Here is a 12544-nt window from a genome sequence, read left to right on the forward strand (position 1 = left end):
TAATGAGGGAATACATCCCTTATTTGCTCTCCACATTTAAGATGGAGTTTTGAGTAGAGGAGGTGAGATGCAAAAAGAGTTACACTCTCAGAGTCACTCAGAGCTGACCTGAACTTAGAGACCACTGAGGGAAGAGGAATGACAGAGACCCATCTGCCAGAAGGTTCTAGGAGGAAGTTGGGGTCATCCCTTTCCACCTCAACTCTGAGCCCTTCTTTTTGTAGTGTATCATTAGGCTTTCTGGAAACTGCAGTCACAAAACACATAAACTGGAAAAACACTTGAGGTCATCTAATTCACGCTCCTACCCTGTGTAGGAATGTTCTCAAAACATTTCCCCGTCTAATATATATGCATAATATCAATATAAATGCATCCCTTTTAAATATAGGAACAAATCATTCTCCATAGGTTGATATAAATATAGTTCCTCTCGGGAGGCAGTCAGCAGCGGGGGAAATGATCCATGGCACTGGGAAAGACTCAGAGGTGGATGCTGTGAACCCAAGGAGAAAATGGCCAGCCAGGGGCTGATAGAAGCTTCACCTCAGCTCCACAAGGGCGGGGGGGGGGGGGTGCTTGTCCATTTCCTGTTCATTTAGGTGGCTTCTGTTCTGACCTAATGTCAAGCTCACAGAGGATGCTCAGTGAATATGTGCATGGCGACTAAATGCTGAGATCAAGAGATGGAGAGGAAAACAAAATGAAAGAAAGAAGGCTTAATAAGAACCAGAAATTGAAGTGGGTACAGAGGAGAGGAACTGCACAGGGCCATGAGCTATACAAATGGAGCATTAGAAGATCCTGGCTGCAGAACCTTGGAGTAGCTGCCCAGCTGACTTGAACTTGTCAAGACAGACCCGAGAATAAGGCTGTAGCACAGACCGAGGTTTGTCATCAGAAACCCGGCCAGGAGGTTCTTCTGTTTTTGTCTTTTTGTTTTTACCGAAAAGATCGAGGTCGAAAGAATTTGCCTGGGGGGCTTGGAGTAACACAGATTGGAACAGAAATGTCAGACTTATTTGTTAATTGGGCAAACCAGAGAGAAAATGTCTCTTTAGATTGTTTTAAGTTTCTATCTAGATTCATTTTTATCTGTGTGTTTCTTCACGCTGTAGAATGTAATTTGTGCACTTCAGACTGCCGTCAAAGGGCCTCAACCGTGTTTTAAGATTACGACCTAAAGGAGAGCCTTCATTTCACTTGAATGTTGACAGCAGAGAAGCCCAGCAGTGAACCCAGACGATCCCTCTGGCTTCGGGTAAGCTCGGCCCCTCAAGCAGTGGCGAGGAGTTTACGGAGGCTAGATCCCTGATCTCCAGGGAGTTAGGATCCCTCTAAATACCTCGGAATGTTCAGGGTAGGGGTCCCTTCCAGAAGGTAGGAACCGTGAGCAAGGCGGTTCATGCACTAGCATGCCCTTGACCTGTTCTCAGAGCCCAAGTCAGCCTCCCTGGCCAGTTAGGCTCTTGACACCTGGTGATCTGAATGTTGAGAACGTGATACTTGTTGAGTAAATAAAGATCATCTGACAGTGGAGGCACAGGTGAGGCAAGCAAGGCCTGCATTAGATGTTGCCCAAGCCTGGGCAGCCAGGCCCTCCAGTGCCCTCTGGATGCCTTATCCTGAGCCATTCAAGAGACCTCCCAGCTGTCTCTCCTGGACCGGAGGCTCAAAGGAAAGAGATGGCGACAGGAATCGAGGTGAATTCTATTTAACTTGGTGTCTTGAGCTTTGTTCCTTGTAAACAGAGCACCTTCCTTTACTGCAAATCACACATGTGGCTTGCTGTCTCTGCCTCACAGGGAGGGTTGGACAAAAATGTCAGAAGGAAAGAGAAACCGGAGCCCCTCCAAGGCCAGCATGGGCTGAGGAGGGGTTACAGGGCTCCCGCCTCTGCATTCAAGCCCCCTCCTCCCCACGCGGCATCCCCTCAGTCAAGCTGGGGCACTGGACTGCTCAGAGACCCATCACCTCACCCAGCCTTGAATCTAGATTTTGTTAGAAAACGTGTGGTCCCACCAATGCTTCTAAAGCTTTAAAGGATGGGTTGCCGAGCTTGTCACGGGAAAGGCTTTAGGGACCCTGTGTCACGCCCAAGCCTGCAGGTTCATGGCCGAAGTCATGGGAAGGGCACAGGTGGAGGACTTTGGGGGCCAAAGCAGAGGGAGTTTCTGTGTTTGGTGATAAGGGGAGGCCTGAGCAGGGAGGGGCCTGAGTATGTGGCATGAGGAAACGGTATCAGGCTCCAGCCTGCAGGGTGGCTAGGAGCCAAGACATGGCCCCCTGCCCAAACAAGAGGGCAGTCAGGGGGAGGCGCCTTGGTGTGGCAGTGCTGGAGCCCGAGAGGGTCATGGGGGCAGCCCTGAAGCCTACAGGGGTTCTGTCCTGGGGCTCCACTTTGCCTCTGGAGGACTCTAAGCAAGGACCCCGGGGAGCAGGGATGATTTCCGGAATCCAGCCTGTTGTGTTTTCCACTAGCTCCTGCAGGAGAAGGGAGAAAATGGGTGAAGGTGGAGGCATCCCCACCTCCTTTCCTCTCCTAAGACCTTACTTGGTCATCCCCAGGACTTGCAGCCTCACAGGCTAGCTGGGAGACTACCATCCACACCCACAGCAGCATCAGCGCTCTTTCTGCTCCCTCAGCTTCTCCTTCTTTGACCCAGCGTTCCTGCCATTGGCATTCATACCCCTCATTCTTCTCTTTTCCCGCCTCGTCCAGTACCCTCCCACTCCCCTCCATCCCTAACCCTGGGAGGGTGGTGTCTCCTGGGACACTTACGTCAATGGTCTTTATTATCACCATCTGCTGGGCCTCCTCGCAGGCCTTCTCAGCCTTTTTAATGTTCTCCGGAGTCCACTCCACATTGTTCATGGCCATCATGCCCTCCATGGAACTGTCATGGGCAGGAAGAACAGACACTAGTTTAGGGTTGACTGAAAGCTTTGACAAAATGTGTATAAAATAGCCTCACTTTTCTTAGCATCAGTTCCATGTTGGCATAAACCATAAGGAATGTCTTACAACTCAATGGCACAACTGTGAGCTTGGCAGCAGAAATATCATCAGAGCTCAGAGAAGAGGATTTTTAAAAGTGAAAAAGAGAAAGTTCTGGACTTCCCTGGTGGCGCAGTGGTTGAGAGTCCACCTGCCGGTGCAGGGGACGCGGCTTTGTGCCCCGGTCCGGGAGGATCCCACGTGCCGCGGAGCGGCTGGGCCTGTGAGCCATGGCCACTGGGCCTGCGCGTCCGGAGCCTGTGCTCCGCAACGGGAGAGGCCACAACAGTGAGAGGCCCGCGTACCGCAAAAAAAAAAAAAAAAAAGAGAGAGAGAAAGTTCTGACTCTTAAAAGAAGTGTTTCTTAATCTGGGGACCATGAAGTCCAAGAAGGTTGATAGGGTGACTTCAGGGAAACTATAAATGTCCTGAAATTATATGTGAAATAGGATGTGTCTGCAAAGATGTGCATTTTTCTTGGAAAGGAGTTTCAGCGCTTTCATCAGAGGCTCAGGGAGGCCCCTTAGTCCCAAGTAATTAAGGGTCACTACTTGAAAGTAAACAGTCTTTGAATCAGGTAGTGCATGAGAAAAAGGCAGACAAATACTTTGTACACAAGTGATCTGACTTCTAGAGGTCACTCTTAAGGGTCTTATCTTTCAGGATGACTCACTCTGATGCCTCCTCCCCCAGCACATGGGCCACGTAGATGATGTCAGCGTACCCCATGCAGCTGGAAATGTTGTTTCAGATATAGTAGAAGAGAAAGATGAGGCACATCTCATTAACGGTGCTGGGACCCCCCTGGAGAAGCAGAGAGAGAGAGAGAGATGGAGAGACAGATACACAGGCATGCAGAGAGAGAGGAACAAGGTAGGCAGAAACTAGATTAGGTGATCATTCTACCAATGAGACTGTTTTCCTTTTCCCTTAACCTTGAGCCAGCTCACTAATTGTTATTTACTACTTCTCACCACATTTGCTTTCTCCTCCTGTGTTTCTAATTGGTGGACAATTATTGATATTATTTCCAAAGAAATATCCCACGTATCTTCCCCATCCTCTACATTTCCATTGCTATTGCCCTGGTTTGAGAAAAGATGGTTGAAAAGATGAGATAAGATACCGAGTTTCCCAAAAAAGCCACTCCCTTTGAGCTTCCCTGGAATTCCCCATCTCTACATGTCAAAAGCAGGACCCACTCAAATATGTCACATGTTCAGGTCACTGTAATAGGACCTGATGATTTTTTTCCCCTGTGAATTCCCCTAGTGCGTTTTCCGCATTCTCCTCTTACGGTGTATTTTACTTTCTAACTTGTGTTGTAATCATTTGTATGGCTGTATTTTCTTCCTTGGAAGCATGCAATCCATTTTGAATCCTACAGACACTGAGACATTCCTGACACAAAATATGGGTTCCTTGTGACCATAATAATAATAGCTAACTCTGACAATCTACTAAAAGTCGGGCAATGATCTAGATGTTTTAGGCGTGTTAATCAACTCTCCCCTAAATCTTATGAGATAGATAGTGTTAATTCTTTTGAGAATTAGGAAACTGAGACACAAGGAATCTGAATAATTTGTCTAAGGTTATAAAGTTATTAATGATCATGTTGACATTCAGACCCAGGCGATCAGGCCCAGAGTCCACGCTCTTAGACACTATCACATGCTTTCCTTTCATAATCTTAGTGGGTCGTTGACAGAGAAAACGGGAATCCTTGTACCCATCTTACAGTCATGGGGATGTGAGAGCATGAAGCCCCATATGCCTGGGTAATACCATTGGAGAAAGAAAGGGGCTTCAGCTGGAATAATCTGAGTCACGTTATGGCCAAGGCCAGGGATGGGGCTCTATTCTGAGGCTACTGTCATTGACCACGATGGGGAGAGAGGTACTTACAAAAGTCAAGGAGTCGTGGTCCAGCGTCTGATAGTGACACCCTACCAACAATTCATCTCCCTGTGCAGAGCAAAACAAAGGCTCAAAGTAAGACACAGAGGGACTGGTACAGTCCTCTTGGCTAACAGTAGTGAGTGCTGACCCTGCCTTCCCCCAATGCCAGCCATGCCTCCCCCCAGGCTCCCACTGGCTTGATGGCCACTCAAGAAGGTAAATCTCAAGTCTCCTGCAGATTCAAGTCATAGGTATCATCTTTCCAGATTGTTTGGCGTTGTGTTCCAGTTCTGGAGGGGGACAAGGGGAGGGGACAGGAATAAGGAGAGGGTGAAGCAGGGAGGGGGTCTATCAACAAAGAAGCAGCGTGTGCCATCATTCTGTGGGCACAGATTGCCCGTAAAATGAAAAAGCTCCCTCCACTGTCATATTCCTGTCGTCACTACTCTAGGGATAGTTCTAGCTTCTCCTACTCCCAACTGAGCATAACGTCATGCCGCAGAATAAATAATTATTGCTAACATTTATTTCCAAATACAGAAGGGAGAGCTTCCAATCCGTGTCTTCCTTACCTGTATTGCACGGCCTGCAGAGTGCGGCCAGCCAAGTGGGTGTGGAGCAGGTAGCCGCAGACCTGGATGTCAGGCACCGGGGCCCCGTTCATCTGTGGCAGGGAGGAGACCACCTGGCTTGTCAGGAACTCTCGTCTGGCCCCGCTCCTCGGTTTCCTCCTTTCACATCTGACACCTTCATCTTATGACTGAGACACACCCCTTTAGTCCCTACTGGACCTCGTGGCCCCTCTTCCTGCCCCGCAGCCCTGCCTCCTGGCTCCCCCGCCCCATTCAGGTGAGCGATTTTCCTGAGCACCAGGCAGTGGTCATTCTCCAAATCTGGGGCTCAAGCTGTGCCTTGTGGGTCACAGCAGATTTGCGATGGGGAACCGGGAAGCTCAGGGGAGGAGGGGTGCCTCCCAGCTTCACCTCGTCAAACTGCTCCGCCTTACACAGCCCATAGGACGCGAAGGACTCGGCACCCGGGGGTACGAAGTGGATGGGCAAAGTGCAGAAGCCCAGCTGCAGGACACCCATGTCATATTTGCGTAGCTGCGCCGTGTAGTACACTCGAATCCCCGAGGAGCCGTACACGCCTGGTGCAGGAAGGACCAGTCACAGGATGCAGGAGACCGTGTCGCACAGTGGGGAGGAAGAGGCCCTGGGAAAGTGGAGGGGGGGCGGGGGGGGGCGCTGCCAGCAGAAGACGTAGGCGTGCATCCTGCACCCCTTCCCGACACCTAGAGGGCTCAGCCAGCCGCACCGCCGCTCTCCCGTAAATGCTCTAGGCGCTCACCAGGAAGACTGTGCAAACTGCTGTAGTGAATCTCCAGTCGGACCCACTGGGGGTCCAAAGCCATCCCAGTAGAGATACCCACGTCACCTGGAAACTGGTAACTCTGTTGGATGGAGGGTGATTTGGCGGCAAGAATGGCTGGGAAGTAGGTGCAGGGACCCGGGCCTGCCCTTGTCTTTTGGCCCTCGTCCCAGCCCTCCCGTTTCCCCACCTTCCATCAATCCAACAATCCCAGTTGCCCAACCACACGTGTCCCCTTAGCGGCTGATTTCTCTCATCACACGACTCACTGTGTCCCCGACAGCCCAGCCCACGATGACCTGTGAGCAGAGGGAGGAGGCGGGGTCGGCCCTGTAGCAGTCGCTGATGCCCTTGGGCAGAGCACTGGTGTTGCCGCAGGCGGTACACCAGGATGTGGTGCACCGTCGTCTCCTTGTGATGGACCAACTTGGGCTCAAACTGGGCGGGGGATGCAGGACAGAGTGTGGTCAAGATCTTCTGGGCCATGTTCTTATCCCCCCTATTCCTTTCCCCCAAATAAAACTATGCCCGTCCCCACTTCTCTCTCTTTCTCTTCTGTTTCCTCTGTTTTTTTTTTCCTTCCCCAACCTATCATTTCCCCTGCACTCAGTCTGACTCCTCACTCAGCCCTCACCCTTTTAAAATCCCTTCCTGATAGCACAACACACTTGATCCAGCCAGGAACATCCCAAGACTTTCTACTTTCCCTTAATAACCTCGTCAGTTCTCTATATTTGAGCATGTGATCATGCCTTGTTGGATTCAGTCTCTAAAGAAAACAATGGCTCCCACACATTTGCCACTCATTGAAGGTCACACTTTTATTTATTTGATCAAAATTGAAATCACTCAAATGTGAAGTCAGATGACCGACTTGAGTTTCCTCTAGCCAGACTTTCCCGACTTGACAGCCTTTGGCCACGTCTCCCCAGCCTGCACCTCCTCCTGGGCTAAGAGAACACAATTCTGGGCCCAGGACAGGACTTATACTTTGTTCTTTGCAAACACTTATTAACCAATGACCGTCATCAAAATCGCTGCTGCACTGTGGGGCGTGAATAAACAGTGCTGGGAGCTGTAGTTCTGGGCTCGGGAAATCATGAAACTGCCACCTCCACCAAACCTGGCCTGGCCCCCGTGTTCTCCTGACCACCTCCCTCCTTCATCCTCCCAGCAGTTTTCTGAACACCATCTCTTCTGAGTCAGCCATGCCCACTGCCTGTCTCAACCACCTTGACAATGTCCTGAAGTCTGTTTCATGGTACCTTGTAGATATGGTGCTTCTTGCTAACGATGGAGAGAGGGAGGAAGGTGCAGGCGTACGTGGTGTCATCCTCTGGGATGAAGAACTGGAGAAGGACACACAGAGGCTGAGCAGGTGGTAGGGAGTCTCCTGGAGAAGCAGGGGAAGGGACAGGTCGGGGAAGAGCGGCCACTTGAGAGCCAGTTTGACCATCCTCGGGGGACCAAGGGGAGTCAGAGGAACCTCAGTTCCAGGAACGTACTGAATATTGGGTGCAAGAGGAAGGTCTGGATTGAGACGAAGGTGGGCAGTGGCTGGAGGCGGCTGGGTGGGGAGGAGGGGCCTTACATCAGTGATATCCAAGTCATGGATGATGGTGTCCTCGGGGACATCGAGATCATCGGGGTGGACAATTTGTAGATGGACTCACAAAAGTACGCTCCCGATCCAGCTTCAGAGTGTCATCTGGGCCATAGGTGGCAAGCACCCTCACAGTGTCACTCTGGGGGCATCGAGGTGCTGCAGCCCACGAGCAGCACTTTGCACACACCCACACCCAACCACCGACACAAGCCACTTGCTCACATCGACACAGTGGAACTTACTGGGACAGAGTAAAGGGACAAACTAGGTGATTAAATAGTTAATACCACAAGGGGATTGTAAGTAGAGAAAAAAGTATGGCGGACCCCTGTAAGTTAATGATCACTCAAGAAAGCAGGTTTACTTAACCACAAAACCAAGCAGGCTTGCTTATCAACAAAACCATGCAACAGAAGCGTGAGACATGCCCCCAAACAATAAAACAATGGTGACATGAGACCCATATCCTTCCCAGTGAGCTCAGTAAGTTAATGACCCCTAGGACATGCTCTCTGCACACATAAAGAACAATAATTTATGGAAAGGTGACATGTCAAAGTGAAAGACCCTCACTGTACTGAGACCTGAAATAATTTTTCCGTAGTACCACGACAGTCCTGGCTTGATCATGTTGGGACAAGAAAACTCCCCTGCCCAACCTGGAGGCAGAGCTGATGATGGAAGCTTGTGTCTACTCAAGAATGAGGAAGAAGTTGGTCTTCTCCCCCTCCCCAGTTTTCCTTTGATTGTAAAACTGTAGACCACTAAGTTCTCTGGGGCGGCACCCTCTCACCCACCTGATATAAGCCTCACAAGCTTCCTATTCTAATAACTCACTTCTTATCTATCACTTTGCCTCTCCCTGAATTCTTTCTGCACTGAGACATAAAGAACCAGAGCTCCTTGGAGCCCCCCAAAATGCCACCTAGCGGTTTCAGAAAGGAGAACACTTCAGACTGGGGGTCAGAACTAGTCAGGTTCCAGTTCTGCCTAGAGGCTGACTTGCTGGAGATGTTGAGTAAGTCACACCCCCTCTCATGTCCCCGCTCTGAGCCTGTGTCCACATCTGGTTCATGACACTGAAGTTCAAGGAGATCAGACAAGGTTCTTCAGGAGGGGACACTAGGGAGGGTGGCATGGGGCTGAGTCAGTGGGAGGCCACCTGTAGAGGGCTGGTGGAATCAGAGGCGGCAGGATTGGGGCTGTGCCTGGGAAGGCTGAGAGAGACGAGGGCCCTGGAACCAAGACTGGCTGCCTGACAGGCACGGCCATTCCAGGTTGGGGGTGACTTCACCTCCTAGAAGGAAGGCTGCTTGTGAGCAAATGCTCCTCTCTCCTCCCTCTTCTACCATGATGTCTTGGTCTTGAGGGTCACAGGAGCAGAAGGGCCTGGAGAAGCGCATGGTGGTATAGATGGTGTCTTCTGTCAGTGCCTGCAGCTCTGCGTCCTGGCTCCCTCCTCCAGAGCGTCTTCATCCACCAGGTGCTGATTCTAGGGTCCAGGAAAGGTGAAGGGGTGAGAACCAGGAGCCCTACGTGGTCACGGGTTCAGAGTAGTCTGGGTCCATTTAGCCCCAATAAAGTACCAAATTAGCAGAACCCAGGTCTGTGTTATAATTTGCTCCTAGGACAGAGCATGGCATCAAGGGGGGATTCGTGGGGAAGAGGGATGGACAGTGTCTGATGGAGTTTAACCACTTGACCTTGCTTTGCTTCTCCCATTTCAAATCTCATCTCCATAAATCCTAATATTCCTGTATCCCCAAGTCTTAAAAGCTCACATATTCTCTGAACTGTCTATGCTATTCCTCTTCTCATGGGGCTCTTAACATGGGCACTTCGCCATATAAATGAAGTTCAGATTGAGTGAGACTGGGAGACAGGTGAGCTGCGTCTTCATCTGTAAAATGGGGGAAGAAACCTCATGGTGATGCTGTGAGGTTTAATGTGCAAAGAATTTGGACCAATGGCTGCTTAACCAAAAATGAGTAACAATTTTAAGCTATTATTGTTGCAGGTGCTGATGTGGTTAGATTATTTTATGTTGTGGTCTATTTGACTGATCCTAAAGGTAACTGAAGGTGAGGACTGTGTACCAAACAGCTTTGACTCTTCCCCCAGTGACCTGCACCGAGACTGTGGTCCAGGACTCTCTCTCTCTTTCAGTCCAGTGGCTCCATTCCCTTGGCAACTTAGATACATGCAGTCTGGAAGACCTAGATTCAAACTCTCCAATGGACCATTTCTGTAGGGAGAGGTCAGCCATCAGTTGGTGCTCTGGGCCTGGATGTGTTTGGAAAATGCGGATCCTTCCTGGACTCAGAGCCACCCTCCACCCAGCAAGAGACCCTCACGCTTGGGAAGGAGTCACCCTCACACTCACCGAGAAATAGACATTGCCATCCGGCGAGACTGCTCCAACAACCAGATTGCTTCCCACCATGGTGTAGCGATTTGTGATACCCAAGCCCACCCAGCCAGCTGTCTGGACCTGGAGCTCAAAAGTGACAATCTCAGCCTCAAGGTTAAAGTCCCAGTGCAGGAAAGTAACATTAGAAGGATCTAGGAACATGGAATAACGCAGACGTGATGTGAGGCCCAGGTGGTTGCCTTGAGAGGAGGTCGGCAGGGCCGTAAGTAGGAGAAGCCGAAAGAGAAGGGCACAGGCCATGGCTCCTGGGGTCTGAAGCATCTCTCCTTAGATGGACACTCAAGAAGTATGGACTTATATGTACCTCTGCCTGTGCTAGGCACCGTGCCACGGGGGAGGGACAGACTGGGTCTTTTCTGATCTCATTATCTCTGGGTTCAGAGTGGTACCACTTACACAACTTGGAGGCATAAGGTGCCCAGAGAAGGTTGCCCTTGCCCTGGAGTAGGGACCTGGCGTGAAATTCTTGGGAATGAATCACTCAGTCTCCTCCCTCCTGACCCAATACCAGTGTCCTACCCATGGGGACCCTGCAGAATCAAGGAGGTTTTATTTCTTCCTGCCTCTCCCTCTATTTCTCTCTCCCTCCTTCCATTCTCTCCCTTTCTGCCCCCACCATCCCTGTATCCTTGGATGTTCTTACTGAGCGCTCTGGCCTCTGGCACATGTCCCTCACCCCAACTTCTTATGGGCATTTTCTATTTTGTCTCTATATAGAAGTGATGCACAGACAGGGAGTGGGACTCCAAGTGGCCCTGCCTTCCAGCCTCCCTACAGTGCAGGAGGAGAGGAGGTGTTGGGAGATGCGGAGGGGAAGGCTATGGTCTCCATCTCCTGGAGGAGTCTTTACTACTAATCCCTGGAAGGACATGTAGAGGTGAAGGAGCCATAATCAGCTTTCCAGATGGGCACGTCTGGGGCAGCTGCAAGTTTCTGCACGTCGCTGGGGAGGAGCAAAGAGGCGGAGGAGGGGAAGGAGAGGGAGAAAAGGGGGAATAAATGTGAATTTGCCTTTGGGGTACTCTGCATGTTGCCCTTCCTCCCACAGATTGCCATTTGGAGAAGTCACCTTCGGGGACCCTCCACTGGAGTCTTGGCCAACTTCCCCGCTGGCAAGCTCTTTGGTACGAGGCAAACAGAAGAAACGCAGAGGAATATTAAAATATCAGAACACCAGAGTGAAAAGGAACTTTAGATCCGCTTGATTTTCCAAACATTCCAGTCCACTTAATTTTTTGATGAGGAAATGGGAACATCAGGGAGTAACGTGTAGTGCCCGAACCCCCATCCCGTCGGCGGCAGAGCTAACTGCGAGGCCATAGGGGCCCTGCCCCCGGGATGGTGCTCTTTGCATTATTTCCTTAGGTCACAGACACCCATAAGACACGCAGCCCCCTGGAGGCGTCTCTACCTGGCTTGTCCTGGTGGAGGGAGCTGGTGTCATTTGCTGGCTGCTCCTTAGGGAGGGGACCAAAGTCTCTAATCCTAGAGTTCTTTCTTCCAGTGTGAGTGACAGAGCTGATAATCTTTTGACCCTCAGTGTTCTTCCTCCATCAGACAATGGAGAGGATCTGAAAAATTAACAAGGATACATGCTTCGAGGGCCTCCTCCATCGCAGAATCCGGACCACACACCTCCACACAGGAATCCAGCTTGAGTGAGGGCACCTCTGTTTACGCCTCCATTCAGGCCACGCATGTTCTTCTCATTACCTATGGAGCCCATAAAAGCTGGTAAGGACCCAGCTGAGGTTGTTCGCAGCTGCTGTGAGCACCTGAGTAGTAACTGGGGCGCGGTGGGGAGAAAACACCGTTCCCAAGAGGGCAAGCATACCACCCACCTCTGAGCAGGCAGAGAAGGTGGGGAGCCAAGCAGCCACCTGGAAGGAAGAGGCTTACTTTGGCCCAGGACGGGAGCCTGGCCAAGGCCAGAGGGTGGAGCCTGAGGAGTCACCGACCTTGAGGAACCGGAGCCCGGGGAGGAGATAACAGGGGTGTCAGAGACACTGTGATCCCCATCGCACTTGAGGATTAAGACAAATGGAGAATGGGGCCAGGAGATAGGACTGCCAGCCCTGTAAACCAAGATGGGTCCAGGATCCGTTTTCCTGCAATCCGCTCACCGGCCAGAGTGCTGACCACCACAACCCCAGTTATGGTTTTCTCCCCTCTCCCAGCCCCCTTTCCTTTAGTCATCCAAATCCCAGAGTTGACTCTCTCAGAAGCAGACCTCAGG

At 51.0% G+C, this 12544-nt stretch overlaps 1 protein-coding gene across 1 annotated transcript; it reads right to left on the reverse strand.

Moving 5' to 3' along the window:
- Positions 1–2241: 2241 nt before the first annotated feature.
- Positions 2242–12327, reverse strand: LOC137228736 (DBH-like monooxygenase protein 2). Its single transcript, XM_067745608.1, has 9 exons — positions 12267–12327; positions 10261–10439; positions 7945–8052; positions 7537–7620; positions 6541–6709; positions 5884–6050; positions 5473–5564; positions 2783–2897; positions 2242–2484 (listed from the first exon to the last, which is right to left on the reverse strand). Exons 1-9 carry the CDS (start codon positions 12325–12327, stop codon positions 2242–2244), a joined length of 1218 nt encoding a protein of 405 aa, XP_067601709.1.
- Positions 12328–12544: the final 217 nt, after the last annotated feature.

The sequence above is a fragment of the Pseudorca crassidens genome, chromosome 8, assembly GCF_039906515.1.
Source record: "Pseudorca crassidens isolate mPseCra1 chromosome 8, mPseCra1.hap1, whole genome shotgun sequence".
Lineage (NCBI taxonomy): Eukaryota > Metazoa > Chordata > Mammalia > Artiodactyla > Delphinidae > Pseudorca > Pseudorca crassidens.

Coding starts and splice junctions, on each gene's coding strand:
- LOC137228736 (XM_067745608.1), bottom strand. CDS start 12,327: ATGGGGATCACAGTGTCTCTGACACCCCTGTTATCTCCTCCCCGGGCT. Junction 8,053..10,260: donor ATGGCAATGTCTATTTCTCG/GTGAGTGTGAGG, acceptor GTGTGTGCAAAG/TGCTGCTCGTGGGCTGCAGC. Junction 6,710..7,536: donor AGAAGCACCATATCTACAAG/GTACCATGAAAC, acceptor TCCCCCGCCCAG/TTTGAGCCCAAGTTGGTCCA.